This window comes from Panulirus ornatus, chromosome 68 (assembly GCF_036320965.1).
Source record: "Panulirus ornatus isolate Po-2019 chromosome 68, ASM3632096v1, whole genome shotgun sequence".
Classification (NCBI taxonomy): Eukaryota; Metazoa; Arthropoda; class Malacostraca; order Decapoda; family Palinuridae; genus Panulirus; species Panulirus ornatus.
In genome coordinates, this window is record NC_092291.1 from 14,515,327 (window position 1) to 14,535,326 (window position 20,000).

General features: G+C 45.9%; 2 protein-coding genes across 2 annotated transcripts in view; one reads left to right on the top strand and one right to left on the bottom strand.

The window, feature by feature from the left end:
- Positions 1-1,951, top strand: part of LOC139747453 (uncharacterized) — a 13,444-nt gene extending 11,493 nt beyond the window's left edge. Inside the window, exons 2-3 of the mRNA XM_071659810.1 lie at positions 486-642; positions 1,102-1,951. Coding sequence (XP_071515911.1) covers positions 488-642; positions 1,102-1,936 — 990 coding nt within the window. The 5' untranslated portion in view covers positions 486-487 and the 3' untranslated portion in view covers positions 1,937-1,951. The remainder of the gene's footprint in view (positions 1-485; positions 643-1,101) is intronic.
- LOC139747251 (uncharacterized) overlaps positions 1-14,523 on the bottom strand; it is a 193,051-nt gene extending 178,528 nt beyond the window's left edge. Inside the window, exon 1 of the mRNA XM_071659336.1 lies at positions 14,481-14,523. Within this exon, the coding sequence (XP_071515437.1) occupies positions 14,481-14,483 (3 nt within the window). The 5' untranslated portion in view covers positions 14,484-14,523. The remainder of the gene's footprint in view (positions 1-14,480) is intronic.
- Between the last annotated feature and the right edge of the window lie 5,477 nt (positions 14,524-20,000).

The window sequence follows — 20,000 nt, forward strand, 5'->3', positions numbered from 1 at the left end:
TAAGTGTTGTGTACTTTTGTGTTGCAGGATAGTTTGTATTGTGTACTCGTTTAGCGCAACTGTATTATGGAACAGTATATTATCGAACAGTCGGGACGGTGTCTGATAATTGTCTGGCATGTTTCTTAGTATATCAGTGTGTTGTATGATTTATAGTGAGTCTGTGTTGACAGTGTGTGTGGAGCAACTGTGTTTCCGGACTGTGTTGCGTTATCGTATCGTTCCTGTACGGTCTTGAAGCCGTAAATGTGTTGCTTGACTTTTAAAGAACCAGTTGTGACTTGGTTGAAACAAACCACTACTACTACTACTACTACTACTACTACCACAACTACTACAGTCATTAGCACCCGATTCACTCGCAGAGAAGACACCCATAATAGTACACCATGGATATAAGCATTAACCACCATTACACAAACGTACGTTTGCCATAAAATCGACGAGGATAATCATATTGTTTTCCCCATCTTCTCTCCCTCTAGCCATGGCCCGATTGCTCAAGCTGGTTGTGCTTATGGTGATAATGTCGTCGGCGGCCACCTCGCACCCCTTCGGCCACCCGAACACCCCGAAACACAACGACTTCGAGTGGAACTCCAGGAAGATCGGCAGCCGAAGGGTCGCCACGATTAGGATAAGGTACTTTGTGAGACCAGCACTATGCCGTATTTGTAGACTTTGGAATCAATGATATGAAAGGTTTTCCCGAATATATGTCTGAACTGTCCCCACACTTGTAAGGCAATCAAGTCTCACACAACTCATGTGTGAGCAGCGCCAGTCTGTCCCCCACACTCATGTGAGCTCTGAGGGTCTCATGTATGAAAAGGTGTGAACTATGACGACTCTTTATCCACTGTTAGGATGTGGTCTACAGCTTGCATGGCTTTGCGAGCTGTCAACTCCAAATTGCAACATATGTGGGTATAGGGGGGTCTCAAAGCTATCACCCACACCCTGCAACATAATGTGGGTTTAGCTAAGGTTTCCACAGTTACCACCCAACATCCTGCCACATATGTGGGTTTACGGTTCTCTTGTAATTCGTAGACTTTCGAGCGGGACCGTTTCTATCTCAACCCCTGACTGCCCTCACAGGAAGGACGAGGAGCGAGATCGCCGCAGCATCATTTTAGGAGACGATGACGACGACGAAGGCGATCCCCTGCGCAAGAGCCACCACGAGTCTGCGGGCGGCCACGGGCGACGGAGGCACGCCCACAGGCACCACCACGGAGGGGAGGCGCCGGACGCCGTGTGGCTGACGCCCGAGGAGGCGCAGAGCAAAGCCGGCGGCAGGCACGCCGCCTCCGCTGAGGGGAGGAGACACAGAGGGCAGGAAGACATCAGGAGGGGACTCCTCTCCTCTCGGCACGTGGCCGAATCCACCCTGGAGAGCAGGGGCTTCAACGACATACAGCCTGAGGACGTGTCGCATCTCATGGAGCCCCTGGACGACGCCGGGGTGGACCTCAGCCACAACTTCGTCCACAACGTGACGGCGACTCCCAGGCCCCGGCCCAGGAAACAGCGAGGGAGGAAGTCCAGCCACGCCAGGAAGCGGACGAAGAACAAAAAGAAGAAAAACAAGAAGAAGAAGTCGAAGAAAGGGAACAAGAGCAAGGGCTCGAAAGTGTGCCGTGGCCTGAAGGGACGGCAGAAGAAGGACTGCCGCAATGCCTTCAAGAAGTGTCGCCGGCTGAGGGGACGCGACAGGAAGCGGTGTCGCGCCCAGGCATCTGAGGCGGTCAACGGCGTCGTCGAAGACCAAGACATATTCAGCTTCATCAACGTCAGTATTGCAAGTAAGTGGACCGAACTTGCTGTTGTCTCATCTTATACTACGCCCTACAGAAGAGTACCTTCCCTAGTTTTACTACGGTCATTAAGGGCTTCAAACTATTACAACTGCTCTGTGTTAACTGCTCTATAGAAGCCTAAAACGACCGTGTCAGTTATCTATACATTACGTTTTGATCCACGAAAGGAAATCTCGAGAAAGGCTCGGAAAGCTGACTGAGCGTGATGGCGCGGGTGGGATTTAAGATCACATTAGGGAAGGTGGAAGTATGTTAAGATTACATTAGGGACGGTGGAAGTATGTTAAGATTACATTAGGGACGGTGGAGGGATGTTAAGATCACATTAGGGACGGTGGAGGGATGTTAAGATCACATTAGGGACGGTGGAGGGATGTTAAGATCACATTAGGGACGGTGGAGGGATGTTAAGATCACATTAGGGACGGTGGAGGGATGTTAAGATTACATTAGGGACGGTGGAGGGATGTTAAGATTACATTAGGGACGGTGGAGGGATGTTAAGATTACATTAGGGAAGGTGGAAGTATGTTAAGATCACATTAGGGACGGTGGCGGGATGTTAAGATTACATTAGGGACGGTGGAGGGATGTTAAGATTACATTAGGGACGGTGGAGGGATGTTAAGATTACATTAGGGACGGTGGAGGGATGTTAAGATTACATTAGGGACGGTGGAGGGATGTTAAGATTACATTAGGGACGGTGGAGGGATGTTAAGATTACATTAGGGACGGTGGAGGGATGTTAAGATTACATTAGGGACGGTGGAGGGATGTTAAGATCACATTAGGGACGACGGTGGAGGGATGTTAAGATCACATTAGGACGGTGGAGGGATGTTAAGATCACATTAGGACGGTGGAGGGATGTTAAGATCACATTAGGACGGTGGAGGGATGTTAAGATCACATTAGGACGGTGGAGGGATGTTAAGATCACATTAGGGACGGTGGAGGGATGTTAAGATCACATTAGGACGGTGGAGGGATGTTAAGATCACATTAGGACGGTGGAGGGATGTTAAGATCACATTAGGACGGTGGAGGGATGTTAAGATCACATTAGGGACGGTGGAGGATGTTAAGATTACATAGGGACGGTGGAGGATGTTAAGATTACATAGGGACGGTGGAGGGATGTTAAGATCACATTAGGACGGTGGAGGGATGTTAAGATCACATTAGGACGGTGGAGGGATGTTAAGATTACATTAGGACGGTGGAGGGATGTTAAGATCACATTAGGACGGTGGAGGGATGTTAAGATCACATTAGGACGGTGGAGGGATGTTAAGATCACATTAGGACGGTGGAGGGATGTTAAGATCACATTAGGACGGTGGAGGGATGTTAAGATCACATTAGGGACGGTGGAGGATGTTAAGATTACATTAGGGACGGTGGAGGATGTTAAGATTACATAGGGACGGTGGAGGATGTTAAGATTACATTAGGGACGGTGGAGGGATGTTAAGATCACATTAGGGACGGTGGAGGATGTTAAGATTACATTAGGGACGGTGGAGGATGTTAAGATTACATAGGGACGGTGGAGGGATGTTAAGATCACATTAGGGACGGTGGAGGATGTTAAGATTACATTAGGGACGGTGGAGGATGTTAAGATTACATTAGGGACGGTGGAGGATGTTAAGATTACATAGGGACGGTGGAGGGATGTTAAGATCACATTAGGACGGTGGAGGGATGTTAAGATTACATTAGGACGGTGGAGGGATGTTAAGATCACATTAGGACGGTGGAGGGATGTTAAGATTACATAGGGACGGTGGAGGGATGTTAAGATCACATTAGGACGGTGGAGGGATGTTAAGATCACATTAGGACGGTGGAGGGATGTTAAGATCACATTAGGACGGTGGAGGGATGTTAAGATCACATTAGGACGGTGGAGGGATGTTAAGATTACATTAGGGACGGTGGAGGATGTTAAGATTACATTAGGACGGTGGAGGGATGTTAAGATCACATTAGGACGGTGGAGGGATGTTAAGATCACATTAGGGACGGTGGAGGATGTTAAGATTACATAGGGACGGTGGAGGGATGTTAAGATCACATTAGGACGGTGGAGGGATGTTAAGATTACATTAGGGACGGTGGAGGATGTTAAGATTACATTAGGGACGGTGGAGGGATGTTAAGATCACATTAGGGACGGTGGAGGATGTTAAGATTACATAGGGACGGTGGAGGATGTTAAGATTACATTAGGGACGGTGGAGGGATGTTAAGATCACATTAGGACGGTGGAGGGATGTTAAGATCACATTAGGGACGGTGGAGGATGTTAAGATTACATAGGGACGGTGGAGGATGTTAAGATTACATTAGGGACGGTGGAGGATGTTAAGATTACATTAGGGACGGTGGAGGATGTTAAGATTACATAGGGACGGTGGAGGGATGTTAAGATCACATTAGGACGGTGGAGGGATGTTAAGATCACATTAGGACGGTGGAGGGATGTTAAGATTACATAGGGACGGTGGAGGGATGTTAAGATCACATTAGGGACGGTGGAGGGATGTTAAGATCACATTAGGGACGGTGGAGGATGTTAAGATTACATTAGGGACGGTGGAGGGATGTTAAGATCACATTAGGGACGGTGGAGGGATGTTAAGATCACATTAGGACGGTGGAGGGATGTTAAGATCACATTAGGACGGTGGAGGGATGTTAAGATCACATTAGGACGGTGGAGGGATGTTAAGATCACATTAGGACGGTGGAGGGATGTTAAGATTACATTAGGGACGGTGGAGGGATGTTAAGATCACATTAGGACGGTGGAGGGATGTTAAGATTACATTAGGGACGGTGGAGGGATGTTAAGATCACATTAGGACGGTGGAGGGATGTTAAGATCACATTAGGACGGTGGAGGGATGTTAAGATCACATTAGGACGGTGGAGGGATGTTAAGATCACATTAGGACGGTGGAGGGATGTTAAGATCACATTAGGACGGTGGAGGGATGTTAAGATCACATTAGGGACGGTGGAGGATGTTAAGATTACATAGGGACGGTGGAGGGATGTTAAGATCACATTAGGACGGTGGAGGGATGTTAAGATCACATTAGGACGGTGGAGGGATGTTAAGATCACATTAGGGACGGTGGAGGATGTTAAGATTACATTAGGGACGGTGGAGGGATGTTAAGATCACATTAGGGACGGTGGAGGATGTTAAGATTACATAGGGACGGTGGAGGGATGTTAAGATCACATTAGGACGGTGGAGGGATGTTAAGATCACATTAGGGACGGTGGAGGATGTTAAGATTACATTAGGACGGTGGAGGGATGTTAAGATTACATTAGGGACGGTGGAGGATGTTAAGATTACATTAGGGACGGTGGAGGGATGTTAAGATCACATTAGGACGGTGGAGGGATGTTAAGATCACATTAGGACGGTGGAGGGATGTTAAGATTACATTAGGGACGGTGGAGGATGTTAAGATTACATTAGGGACGGTGGAGGGATGTTAAGATCACATTAGGGACGGTGGAGGATGTTAAGATTACATTAGGGACGGTGGAGGATGTTAAGATTACATTAGGGACGGTGGAGGATGTTAAGATTACATTAGGGACGGTGGAGGATGTTAAGATTACATTAGGGACGGTGGAGGGATGTTAAGATCACATTAGGACGGTGGAGGGATGTTAAGATCACATTAGGACGGTGGAGGGATGTTAAGATTACATTAGGGACGGTGGAGGATGTTAAGATTACATTAGGGACGGTGGAGGGATGTTAAGATTACATTAGGGACGGTGGAGGATGTTAAGATTACATTAGGGACGGTGGAGGATGTTAAGATTACATAGGGACGGTGGAGGGATGTTAAGATCACATTAGGACGGTGGAGGGATGTTAAGATCACATTAGGACGGTGGAGGGATGTTAAGATCACATTAGGACGGTGGAGGGATGTTAAGATTACATAGGGACGGTGGAGGATGTTAAGATTACATAGGGACGGTGGAGGATGTTAAGATTACATTAGGGACGGTGGAGGATGTTAAGATTACATAGGGACGGTGGAGGATGTTAAGATTACATTAGGGACGGTGGAGGATGTTAAGATTACATTAGGGACGGTGGAGGATGTTAAGATTACATTAGGGACGGTGGAGGGATGTTAAGATCACATTAGGACGGTGGAGGGATGTTAAGATCACATTAGGACGGTGGAGGGATGTTAAGATTACATTAGGGACGTGGAGGGATGTTAAGATTACATTAGGGACGGTGGAGGATGTTAAGATTACATAGGGACGGTGGAGGGATGTTAAGATCACATTAGGACGGTGGAGGGATGTTAAGATCACATTAGGACGGTGGAGGGATGTTAAGATCACATTAGGACGGTGGAGGGATGTTAAGATCACATTAGGACGGTGGAGGGATGTTAAGATCACATTAGGACGGTGGAGGGATGTTAAGATTACATTAGGGACGGTGGAGGGATGTTAAGATCACATTAGGACGGTGGAGGGATGTTAAGATCACATTAGGACGGTGGAGGGATGTTAAGATCACATTAGGACGGTGGAGGGATGTTAAGATCACATTAGGACGGTGGAGGGATGTTAAGATCACATTAGGACGGTGGAGGGATGTTAAGATCACATTAGGACGGTGGAGGGATGTTAAGATTACATTAGGGACGGTGGAGGATGTTAAGATTACATAGGGACGGTGGAGGATGTTAAGATTACATTAGGGACGGTGGAGGGATGTTAAGATCACATTAGGACGGTGGAGGGATGTTAAGATCACATTAGGACGGTGGAGGGATGTTAAGATTACATTAGGGACGGTGGAGGATGTTAAGATTACATAGGGACGGTGGAGGGATGTTAAGATCACATTAGGACGGTGGAGGGATGTTAAGATCACATTAGGGACGGTGGAGGATGTTAAGATTACATAGGGACGGTGGAGGGATGTTAAGATCACATTAGGGACGGTGGAGGGATGTTAAGATCACATTAGGACGGTGGAGGGATGTTAAGATTACATTAGGACGGTGGAGGGATGTTAAGATCACATTAGGACGGTGGAGGGATGTTAAGATCACATTAGGACGGTGGAGGGATGTTAAGATCACATTAGGACGGTGGAGGGATGTTAAGATCACATTAGGACGGTGGAGGGATGTTAAGATCACATTAGGACGGTGGAGGGATGTTAAGATCACATTAGGACGGTGGAGGGATGTTAAGATTACATTAGGGACGGTGGAGGGATGTTAAGATCACATTAGGGACGGTGGAGGGATGTTAAGATCACATTAGGACGGTGGAGGGATGTTAAGATCACATTAGGACGGTGGAGGGATGTTAAGATTACATTAGGGACGGTGGAGGGATGTTAAGATCACATTAGGGACGGTGGAGGGATGTTAAGATCACATTAGGACGGTGGAGGGATGTTAAGATCACATTAGGGACGGTGGAGGATGTTAAGATTACATTAGGGACGGTGGAGGATGTTAAGATTACATAGGGACGGTGGAGGATGTTAAGATTACATTAGGGACGGTGGAGGATGTTAAGATTACATTAGGACGGTGGAGGGATGTTAAGATTACATTAGGGACGGTGGAGGATGTTAAGATTACATTAGGGACGGTGGAGGATGTTAAGATTACATTAGGGACGGTGGAGGGATGTTAAGATCACATTAGGGACGGTGGAGGATGTTAAGATTACATAGGGACGGTGGAGGATGTTAAGATTACATTAGGGACGGTGGAGGATGTTAAGATTACATAGGGACGGTGGAGGATGTTAAGATTACATTAGGGACGGTGGAGGATGTTAAGATTACATTAGGGACGGTGGAGGGATGTTAAGATCACATTAGGACGGTGGAGGGATGTTAAGATTACATTAGGGACGGTGGAGGGATGTTAAGATCACATTAGGGACGGTGGAGGATGTTAAGATTACATTAGGGACGGTGGAGGGATGTTAAGATCACATTAGGACGGTGGAGGGATGTTAAGATCACATTAGGACGGTGGAGGGATGTTAAGATCACATTAGGACGGTGGAGGGATGTTAAGATCACATTAGGACGGTGGAGGGATGTTAAGATCACATTAGGACGGTGGAGGGATGTTAAGATCACATTAGGGACGGTGGAGGATGTTAAGATTACATAGGGACGGTGGAGGGATGTTAAGATCACATTAGGGACGGTGGAGGATGTTAAGATCACATTAGGACGGTGGAGGGATGTTAAGATCACATTAGGACGGTGGAGGGATGTTAAGATCACATTAGGGACGGTGGAGGGATGTTAAGATCACATTAGGACGGTGGAGGGATGTTAAGATTACATTAGGGACGGTGGAGGGATGTTAAGATCACATTAGGACGGTGGAGGGATGTTAAGATCACATTAGGGACGGTGGAGGGATGTTAAGATCACATTAGGACGGTGGAGGGATGTTAAGATCACATTAGGGACGGTGGAGGATGTTAAGATTACATTAGGGACGGTGGAGGATGTTAAGATTACATTAGGGACGGTGGAGGGATGTTAAGATCACATTAGGACGGTGGAGGGATGTTAAGATCACATTAGGACGGTGGAGGGATGTTAAGATTACATTAGGGACGGTGGAGGATGTTAAGATTACATAGGGACGGTGGAGGATGTTAAGATTACATTAGGGACGGTGGAGGATGTTAAGATTACATTAGGGACGGTGGAGGGATGTTAAGATCACATTAGGGACGGTGGAGGATGTTAAGATTACATTAGGGACGGTGGAGGGATGTTAAGATCACATTAGGACGGTGGAGGGATGTTAAGATCACATTAGGACGGTGGAGGGATGTTAAGATCACATTAGGACGGTGGAGGGATGTTAAGATTACATTAGGGACGGTGGAGGATGTTAAGATTACATAGGGACGGTGGAGGATGTTAAGATTACATAGGGACGGTGGAGGATGTTAAGATTACATTAGGGACGGTGGAGGGATGTTAAGATCACATTAGGACGGTGGAGGGATGTTAAGATCACATTAGGACGGTGGAGGGATGTTAAGATTACATAGGGACGGTGGAGGATGTTAAGATTACATTAGGGACGGTGGAGGATGTTAAGATTACATTAGGGACGGTGGAGGGATGTTAAGATCACATTAGGACGGTGGAGGGATGTTAAGATCACATTAGGACGGTGGAGGGATGTTAAGATCACATTAGGGACGGTGGAGGATGTTAAGATTACATTAGGGACGGTGGAGGATGTTAAGATTACATTAGGGACGGTGGAGGGATGTTAAGATCACATTAGGACGGTGGAGGGATGTTAAGATTACATTAGGGACGGTGGAGGATGTTAAGATTACATTAGGGACGGTGGAGGATGTTAAGATTACATTAGGACGGTGGAGGGATGTTAAGATTACATTAGGGACGGTGGAGGGATGTTAAGATCACATTAGGACGGTGGAGGGATGTTAAGATTACATAGGGACGGTGGAGGATGTTAAGATTACATTAGGGACGGTGGAGGGATGTTAAGATCACATTAGGACGGTGGAGGGATGTTAAGATCACATTAGGACGGTGGAGGGATGTTAAGATCACATTAGGACGGTGGAGGGATGTTAAGATCACATTAGGACGGTGGAGGGATGTTAAGATCACATTAGGGACGGTGGAGGATGTTAAGATTACATTAGGGACGGTGGAGGATGTTAAGATTACATTAGGGACGTGGAGGGATGTTAAGATTACATAGGGACGGTGGAGGATGTTAAGATTACATAGGGACGGTGGAGGATGTTAAGATTACATTAGGGACGGTGGAGGATGTTAAGATTACATTAGGGACGGTGGAGGGATGTTAAGATCACATTAGGACGGTGGAGGGATGTTAAGATCACATTAGGACGGTGGAGGGATGTTAAGATCACATTAGGACGGTGGAGGGATGTTAAGATCACATTAGGACGGTGGAGGGATGTTAAGATTACATTAGGGACGGTGGAGGATGTTAAGATTACATTAGGGACGGTGGAGGGATGTTAAGATTACATTAGGACGGTGGAGGGATGTTAAGATTACATAGGGACGGTGGAGGATGTTAAGATTACATTAGGGACGGTGGAGGGATGTTAAGATCACATTAGGGACGGTGGAGGGATGTTAAGATCACATTAGGACGGTGGAGGGATGTTAAGATCACATTAGGACGGTGGAGGGATGTTAAGATCACATTAGGACGGTGGAGGGATGTTAAGATCACATTAGGACGGTGGAGGGATGTTAAGATTACATTAGGGACGGTGGAGGGATGTTAAGATCACATTAGGACGGTGGAGGGATGTTAAGATCACATTAGGACGGTGGAGGGATGTTAAGATCACATTAGGACGGTGGAGGGATGTTAAGATCACATTAGGACGGTGGAGGGATGTTAAGATTACATAGGGACGGTGGAGGGATGTTAAGATCACATTAGGACGGTGGAGGGATGTTAAGATTACATAGGGACGGTGGAGGGATGTTAAGATCACATTAGGACGGTGGAGGGATGTTAAGATTACATAGGGACGGTGGAGGATGTTAAGATTACATAGGGACGGTGGAGGATGTTAAGATTACATAGGGACGGTGGAGGGATGTTAAGATCACATTAGGACGGTGGAGGGATGTTAAGATCACATTAGGACGGTGGAGGGATGTTAAGATTACATTAGGGACGGTGGAGGGATGTTAAGATCACATTAGGGACGGTGGAGGATGTTAAGATTACATTAGGGACGGTGGAGGGATGTTAAGATCACATTAGGACGGTGGAGGGATGTTAAGATCACATTAGGACGGTGGAGGGATGTTAAGATCACATTAGGACGGTGGAGGGATGTTAAGATCACATTAGGGACGGTGGAGGGATGTTAAGATCACATTAGGGACGGTGGAGGGATGTTAAGATCACATTAGGACGGTGGAGGGATGTTAAGATCACATTAGGACGGTGGAGGGATGTTAAGATTACATAGGGACGGTGGAGGGATGTTAAGATCACATTAGGGACGGTGGAGGATGTTAAGATTACATAGGGACGGTGGAGGGATGTTAAGATCACATTAGGACGGTGGAGGGATGTTAAGATCACATTAGGACGGTGGAGGGATGTTAAGATCACATTAGGGACGGTGGAGGATGTTAAGATTACATTAGGGACGGTGGAGGGATGTTAAGATCACATTAGGACGGTGGAGGGATGTTAAGATCACATTAGGGACGGTGGAGGATGTTAAGATTACATAGGGACGGTGGAGGGATGTTAAGATCACATTAGGACGGTGGAGGGATGTTAAGATCACATTAGGACGGTGGAGGGATGTTAAGATCACATTAGGGACGGTGGAGGATGTTAAGATTACATTAGGGACGGTGGAGGATGTTAAGATTACATTAGGGACGGTGGAGGGATGTTAAGATCACATTAGGACGGTGGAGGGATGTTAAGATCACATTAGGACGGTGGAGGGATGTTAAGATTACATTAGGGACGGTGGAGGATGTTAAGATTACATTAGGGACGGTGGAGGATGTTAAGATTACATTAGGGACGGTGGAGGATGTTAAGATTACATTAGGGACGGTGGAGGGATGTTAAGATTACATAGGGACGGTGGAGGATGTTAAGATTACATTAGGGACGGTGGAGGATGTTAAGATTACATTAGGGACGGTGGAGGATGTTAAGATTACATAGGGACGGTGGAGGATGTTAAGATTACATTAGGGACGGTGGAGGATGTTAAGATTACATTAGGGACGGTGGAGGATGTTAAGATTACATTAGGGACGGTGGAGGATGTTAAGATTACATTAGGGACGGTGGAGGATGTTAAGATTACATTAGGGACGGTGGAGGATGTTAAGATTACATAGGGACGGTGGAGGATGTTAAGATTACATAGGGACGGTGGAGGATGTTAAGATTACATTAGGGACGGTGGAGGGATGTTAAGATCACATTAGGACGGTGGAGGGATGTTAAGATCACATTAGGACGGTGGAGGGATGTTAAGATCACATTAGGACGGTGGAGGGATGTTAAGATCACATTAGGACGGTGGAGGGATGTTAAGATTACATAGGGACGGTGGAGGGATGTTAAGATCACATTGTACAGCATTGCAAACACAGAAAAGCACTCTACTGTACTATACAGCGCTGCAAAAAAAATTGGATGGTGCTGTAAAACACTATACAGCTCTGTAAATCACGGCTTGGCGCTGTAAGACACTGGATAACTCTTTAAACCGCAATAAAACTCGGCACAGCACGGGCCTGTCCGGGTTCGAATCCTGAACACTGCCAAATTTAACTTAATCTGGTTCAGTCTAGTGCCGGTATATATATATATATATATATATATATATATATATATATATATATATATATATATATATATTATGAAATAGCCATGATAACCTTATCAAGCTGCAGGTGTCGTCCAAACTACCACACAAAAACCTATAGCACTGTAAAGCACTGTAGAGTAAGGTAAAACACTGTATATAGGTGTAGAGAACTGAATAACACTCCGGAAAACTGCAGAGCACTGTAATACACTATACAGTATAGCGTAACACTGTAAAACACGGTGCACCACTGTAACACACTATACAGTATAGTATAACACTGTAAAATACTGTGCGGCACTAACACACTATACAGTATAGCGTAACCCTGTAAAACACTGTGCACCGCTGGAATACACTACACAGTACTGTAAAACACTTTTAGCACTATGACACTGCAAATCATTCTAGAATACTGCGAAACACTGCACGACACCGCGTAACGCTCTATGACTCGGTAAAGCATTATACAAACACTATAAACACTGTTCACACGTATTCAACTCCCATCATTGCTGTGTCTAACATAGCCTACACAGGTGCACGGCTCCACACGACGGTGGCTGCTACTGTGGAGGCAGTGCACGATAGAAAGAAAGACAAAGAATCAAGTCTCTTTCTTCAATACCTTGGGATTACTGTTATATCGAGAATATATATAGTAGTTACGCCCACGACTGATTCGTTTTCTCTCATGCTTCCACCCTCCTCAACACCATTGTTTAGGGTAGGCTAAACTATTCGTACGTATTCATGGTATTAGGAGAAAATTCATCAACGCTCATACAGGACACTTTAGCGCCGAATACCAAATGATTCTACTCTCATTAGGGAAGGGACTGTCATCACTAATTCAGGAAGTACTTCAACGTAATCAACGATGAACTGAGGCGCAATAGGACCCCATCCGATTGTGGTCACATGCGGCGAGTGGAAAAAATCACCTTGGGCGAGGTGACATCACCTGAACACAGTATCATCAATTCCAAGTGAGTCCATCCCTTCTCCTGCTACTGACTGCAGCGCAGCCCTGGAGCTTGAGAGATCCATGCAGAAAGGATCCTCGAACGATCATAACAACAATAATAACAACCATAGAGTTTTAAAAATGGTTGTTGTCCCTTACACACAGTACCACTCCCACACAGTGTATCACACTATCATGAGCACCACACGATGGATGATTATTTTGCCGACGGAGTGGATGATAGGATGCCGGCATCCGGTTGACCAGCCTAGCCCAAACCGTAACGTTGCTTAAAACAAAAGGACGAAACAAACTGTATCTCTAAAGTCCCCTTGACCGTTTTGTGGGATTAGATCGCCTACCTCCTTGACCATACGACCGCTCCTGCCTCGTTAAACGAGACGTCTGGCGCAACAGATACGTCAGAAATGACGTCATGGTTCCGGTGATCATTGGCAAAATAGCCATAAACAATAAACAGGCCCTCTGTCGGCTGTTTGCATAACCAGAAAGCAGGAAAAATGATAATCTACTTACCGATGATATATAAACTTACAACATCGTAACATTACAGAGGGTGAGTTACGTCACAAGTTTACAATTGTGTGAAATTTCGACACAAGTTTGTGAGCCTTTCTATTTACGGCAAATCAAGTCTTCTGTAGTTGCGTATGTTTAATACACACTGAGTATATAACTGTCAAGATTTACAGCAGAGTAAGACAAGATATTTACAATGTCGTAAGTTTACGACACGTTTCCACGATTTTCAGTTTATAATACCGATTTACACAAGTGTAAACTTGACATAATTAATTTTCAATACTTTACAATTTCTACATACAAGCTTACACCAGTGTAAACTTACGACAACACGTAGTTCATAATGGTGTAAGCTTACGACATAGTGAACTCTGACGCAGCTGTATCAACAAGATGTACGTCATCTGTGACGTAATGCCGAATTCTACGACAACACCTTTCGTGTAATGAACTACGTAACAGTCTTCGAACAATTCCTGCTGATACGTCGCGTGCCTGAGAGAGAGAGAGAGAGAGAGAGAGAGAGAGAGAGAGAGAGAGAGAGAGAGAGAGAGAGAGAGAGACTTACCTTCTGAGTACCTGCAACGTGAGTTTGCCCAGATGCAGGGCTAATCTGCAGCTTCAAGCAGAGAGAGAGAGAGAGAGAGAGAGAGAGAGAGAGAGAGAGAGAGAGAGAGAGAACCCGAAAGCCAACTTACCATTATGCTGAGGGCAACCTGATGGTCGATTATGCAGTAGTATGTGGGCCGTTATCTCTGCTCGACCTTAGCGTAGTTCTAGCCAATAATATCCACAAGTAGAGGTGACCTGAAATCGCCAATAATTCGTAGAATTAACCACCTATGAACCAATTAAACCGAGTTTACAACTAATAAATAATAAAGTAAATGAACTTTGAAGCCGTTGGCATGTTAACTTTCTCTACACCTTCGATCGAAGCTTTGGAATTCTTAACCTTTCATATTAGTCTTTCCCAAAATTTTCGCCTCGTCTATTCTTTTTCCGTTTCATTAACCTCTTTATGTTTCATTAAGGCCCGGCTTTGAAGTGGGCTTTTGTCCATAACTGGAGCATACAAAAAGGTCTCAAAACTGTTCTTTTTCTTTGTAATGACAATCAAATAAATTCATCTCACGACAAAGTCTGTTTCACAGTATTTTCCTTACAAGTCCTTTTGTGATACTTTTCACTATTTTTCCTTTGCTAAGACATTCTCACCATAAAGTACTTACTAAGAGAAAAAATCTGTGCGGTAAGCTATCCTGTATAATTTGTCAAGGTGTCAAAATACATCTATAAAGGCATCTCATTATCTTAAATGAGATTCTCAAATATTGTTTTATGATTAAGAACATGGCATTTTCCTATGGTACACAACTACTTCCACGTCTAATTGTTTCTTAAGTTCCAAAAAACATCCCAATTTGTTTAACTTGTTGACAGATGGAAAAAGAACCTATTCAATGAAAGTTGGTTAAAGAAATATTCTAGTTCCCCTTAAAATATTTTCTGACAACTGAATAAACATAGAAAACTCTAGCTACTATGGGAGACTCCTCTATTACTAAACTTCAGTCTGTGGTCATGGAGATCAGATGTCTCCCGATTCTTGCACACAGCTGACTTTCCATTCACCAGTTACAGCCAGGAAAGACAATTGTGTCTACTTGGTTAATAACAAACAACATCTTTCTAAATAATACAATATCCTGTTATCTTACCAGCACTCTGGCCAATCCGTACAACCTTTGCCTACATCTAAATCATATCAAAAAACGACTTGCACTGACGTTCAGTCCACAGAGCAGGTGACGCTCGAGTAATTATGGCCATCTACTATATAACAACAGATGACAATGGTGCATGAAGCCTCGAAGCTTTAAACTACTTTTTTAGCATGTGATAAAAATGTATTTTTCTTAAATGTATTTGACTGACTAACACGAGAATGAACTTATCTACGTAAACTGTGTACAGATGAGGTAATCAGAGCAGAATCGAACCCATCTGAACGGATCAGAACATAAACTCATCCGGAATGGTCCAACCCGAAGCTACCTGAACGTCTCTGAACCAAGGCGATCTGAAGTGAACGTCACGCAAGTTATCTCGACTACAGAGAAGCGAACTTGCCACATCGAAGACTTACAGCCACACACGTACGCCTGCTTGTGGCAACAACCCCAGCGTGAGACGAACTGAAGACCGAGGAATTTGAATATCGTACTGTATGACGATACCCTTGAAATGAAACTATTACATAATTCGTACACGAATTCGGATGTAACAATGACAGCGAGAGGTTTACTTGGACGCATGATTACATTACCGACTTCTTCATGGACTAAATTATACACTGAATTCCACTGAATTCGAATCGTAGCACAAATTGCGACCCAAACCTCAAAAGGAAAACATTTACGAATTATTTTTTTTTTTTTTTGTGGTTCCTTAGCCGTTAACACTTGGGTCAAAGGTCATAATCCTCGAATCACAGGACTTTGCCCCTCCTGATGGTCGTGGATGAAGAAGTGATCTTTGTCCCCATAACTACCCTCACACCCTGCAACAGTGTGTACTTACTTAACCTTCATAAAGTCAGTGAGCTCCGAGATCATTCCTCCCAAACACTGCAAGATATGTGGCAGCATTGCATTCATAACAATACATTGCATTCATAACAATGTTCTTCGCCAGATGGTTGAAAAAAAAAAATAACAATTTTACCTACTGTAAATTGTTCGATTATTGTATATATTTGGGGATACAATCCAATCACTGTTGCTCATCCTTTGTAAATAGAAAGTCCGCTTTCTAAGTCATTCACTGAATTCATTAACTGCTCGTCGTTCTTGGGGGCAAAAATCGGACACCCGTCCTAAGACGAAGACACAGTTGACGACTTGTGAGGACGGGACGAACTAACCGACCTGTGACACCCCCCCTCCCCTCGCGAGTGAGGCTGTCGAGATAATGTAAGCAAGAACCATTATGGCGTGCGTTCTGCAGCATAATTTATGGACCACGGTTGTCGGGCGACATCGGGACGCACATCAGAGCTTAAAAAGATGTTATCCCAAACTCTCGGTCATCATTCACCGACGGGGATGTAAACAGGAGTTGTTGTTAACTTTGGGGATGGGAGCGAGCGGGTTCCAGGCGGGAGGACGCAAGATGAGCGGGCGCGTTCCAGGCGGGGGATGCAAGGCCAGCGGGCGGGTTCCAGGCGGGAGGACGCAAGGCCAGTGGGCGGGTTCCAGGGGGGACGACGACGTCAGGGCAGTGGGCTCCGTGAGAACAGCCCCTGTTGTGTACGTACAGTCGAATGGAACACCTGGTCTTCCTACTCTTGTCTTCACCAGCTGGATGCGCCAGCAGATTCCACATCCTCTTCCCACGCTAGATCACCCTCGAGGAACGTCTCCGAGCTCTGGCCAGCCAACCATTCGGGCTAGCCTTGATGTTGGCCCTCCTGACGCGATCGCTCTAGTACTTTGCGACGGGAGGACCCCAGCCGATGATGATTTAATTATGCTTCCTCCGGCCATTACATTTCCATAAGGGGCCGAGACAAATATGCGAGACTAATCTCTTTGTACCCTTTGGTGGAGGAGCAAGTCTCGTCCCCTATAAAGATCGGATCTACAGTGTCGTTCGTTCTTCAAACTGTGTTATCCTCCGCTGGACACGGATAGCATACATATATACACACAGTATCATACTGTATACAGTACTGATACGTGAATGGAAAGGAACCCTGAGAGCCTCAGTGTTGTCAGTGTAGCGTCAGCTGACGGTATGGGGAGAGAGGAGACCAGCGAGGGAGAGAACCCATGTCGAGCAAGATTCATAACCAGAGGAAGCTTGTCCCTCTCCCGTCCCCTACACAGGACCAAGGCTCAGCTAACATGCATGTCAACATACATGAGAATTTCATGGGAAGGGACTGGAGGTGTGTGTGTGTGTGTGTGTGTGTGTGTGTGTGTGTGTGTGTGTGAGGGGCGGGGGAGAGGGACGCCAATGGGCATGGAACACATCATTCTAATATGTTATGCCCGTCATCCAGCTCCAGCCGCCCACTCCTCACGTGGGAAAAGCCTCTCCTCTGGTCTCTTGACCCCGCCAACAACACGCTGGTTCTGCTTAGACCAGGATACGACGGTGTCATATCCTCAGGCAGGTGCTCTCGAGGACAGATGAGGAGATACCTACACGATGGAAGGCGGTGGGAACTTTTGAGACAGAAAGTGGACAGTCTCAGAACAAAATGCGAGCGAACGGGGAAGGATTGAAAGCCACGAGGGTACATGAAAATGGTAGTTGTGATGAGAAACAGTGAGGAAAACAATGCATAAGAAAAAAGTCATGCAATCAAGAGGAGTTTGTGGTGGTATGAACACTATGGTGAGTAGGAAGATCTTGAGGGGAGAGTTCGCAAGAATCCTGCCTCATGGTAAACATATTTTCATTTCCATGCATGGTGGTGAAAGCGTAGTTTTCATGAGTACAGACAGATCCAGAAATGCGAGTACCAGAGACGCGTAACCTGCGGTGTACGCAATGCTGAAATGTACAGACTAAAAGGAATGATAATGAGAAAAATATATGTCGTAAAGAAATCATTGGAGAGGATATATATATATATATATATATATATATATATATATATATATATATATATATATATATATATATATATATATGAGAGTCCGACAAGCTATTCAACCACGATGTACAAATGGTATATGATGGGCTTAAGGTGATCGATCACAGCTCGGTTTTAGTCGCGAGGGAAGGGCCTGACCGTGGTAGATATGAATGGCTGTGGTGAATGCACCGCTGAGGGGCAGCAGTATGCCCGGTGATGGTGATGGCGGTAGTGATGAAGAAGCCATGGGAAAGGGGATCATGCGTGATGGACGCATTCCGTTGGTGAATGCCAGGCAATGAATGAGGACGACGTGGAAGACTCGACGATGCAACTCGGTCATGAATGTGAATAATCATCATCCTCACGGAACGTTCTACGGTCGTGCTGAACGTTCCCGTCACGTTCCACACCACCAGCTTGCGAGGGGAGGGAGCAGAGGAGGAGGAGGAGAAGAAGGAGGAGGAGGAATAGGCTGTCATTTTGGAGGGGGAGAGGGCTGTGTATCCCCCCCCTTACCTACCCCTTACCCACGCAGAACAAGTGTGACGACGCCCCACATTACGACTGCCTCGCAGAGTATGTCCCGGATCTCCTCGCCCCATCCCTAAACCCGCCCTACCCGCGGCCGATCTCCGCCGGCGGCGTTGCGAATCGTCGCGTGGTGGCCTGGCCTGCAGGGGGATCAGAGGCCGACATGAATAGCCTTTTAGCTTTGCTGTCTTCGGCGTACGGTCTATACCGCTCCCGGGGGAGGAGGACGAGGGCAGATAAATTATCCCTATCTTAATTCACATCTTGTTCTCAGCCTTTTCGTTAAACAAAAACGCGGGGACCAAACCTTATATATCTTTTCTTTACGACAGTAACGCAACACCAAAACAAATTACGCAAATTGGCGAGGACAGGGGAGGCGGAAGGGGGGTGGGGGGAAGTGTGTGTCCCTTATTCATACAATCGTACTCGCTCCGGACCCATATGCTTGCTGGATCGTGTTTGCGTTAACTATGACAGAAATCAGCTGATGTTATCGACCTGGGGATGATGGCCATGGGTATATGGCATTCTGCCGCCAAAGTTAATCTTATCCACATATACTCTGGGGACGTAAAACAAATCACACAATATCATACAGACAGCTGGTGGCTGTGTAAGCACAGACGGCCGGCCAGGGAGATCTGGGTTTCACTGTAAGTCGGTCACCGGCAGGAGTCCGAGAGCGAACAGTGTACGAAACGGTGCCGGATGTTCTAGTTACGATGCCGGTCACCTTAGGGCATCATGTGGTGCCGGTTGTTCTAGATACGTTGTCCGTTGTTCGAGATGCGGTGCCGGCTGTTCTAGAAACGGTGCCATTGTTCTAGAAACGGTGCCGGTTGTTCTAGAAACGGTGTCGGTTGTTCTTTATACGATGCCAGTTGTTCTCGGTTCAGAACCAGAAGCTCTACGTAAGGAGTCAGCTGTTCTCGGCACAGTTCCAGCTGTTCTGGGTACGTGACCGGTCGTCTTTACACCCTGCTGGCCAAACATTTTTTCTGGCAATGTATATCCTTTTCCAAAAGACACACGA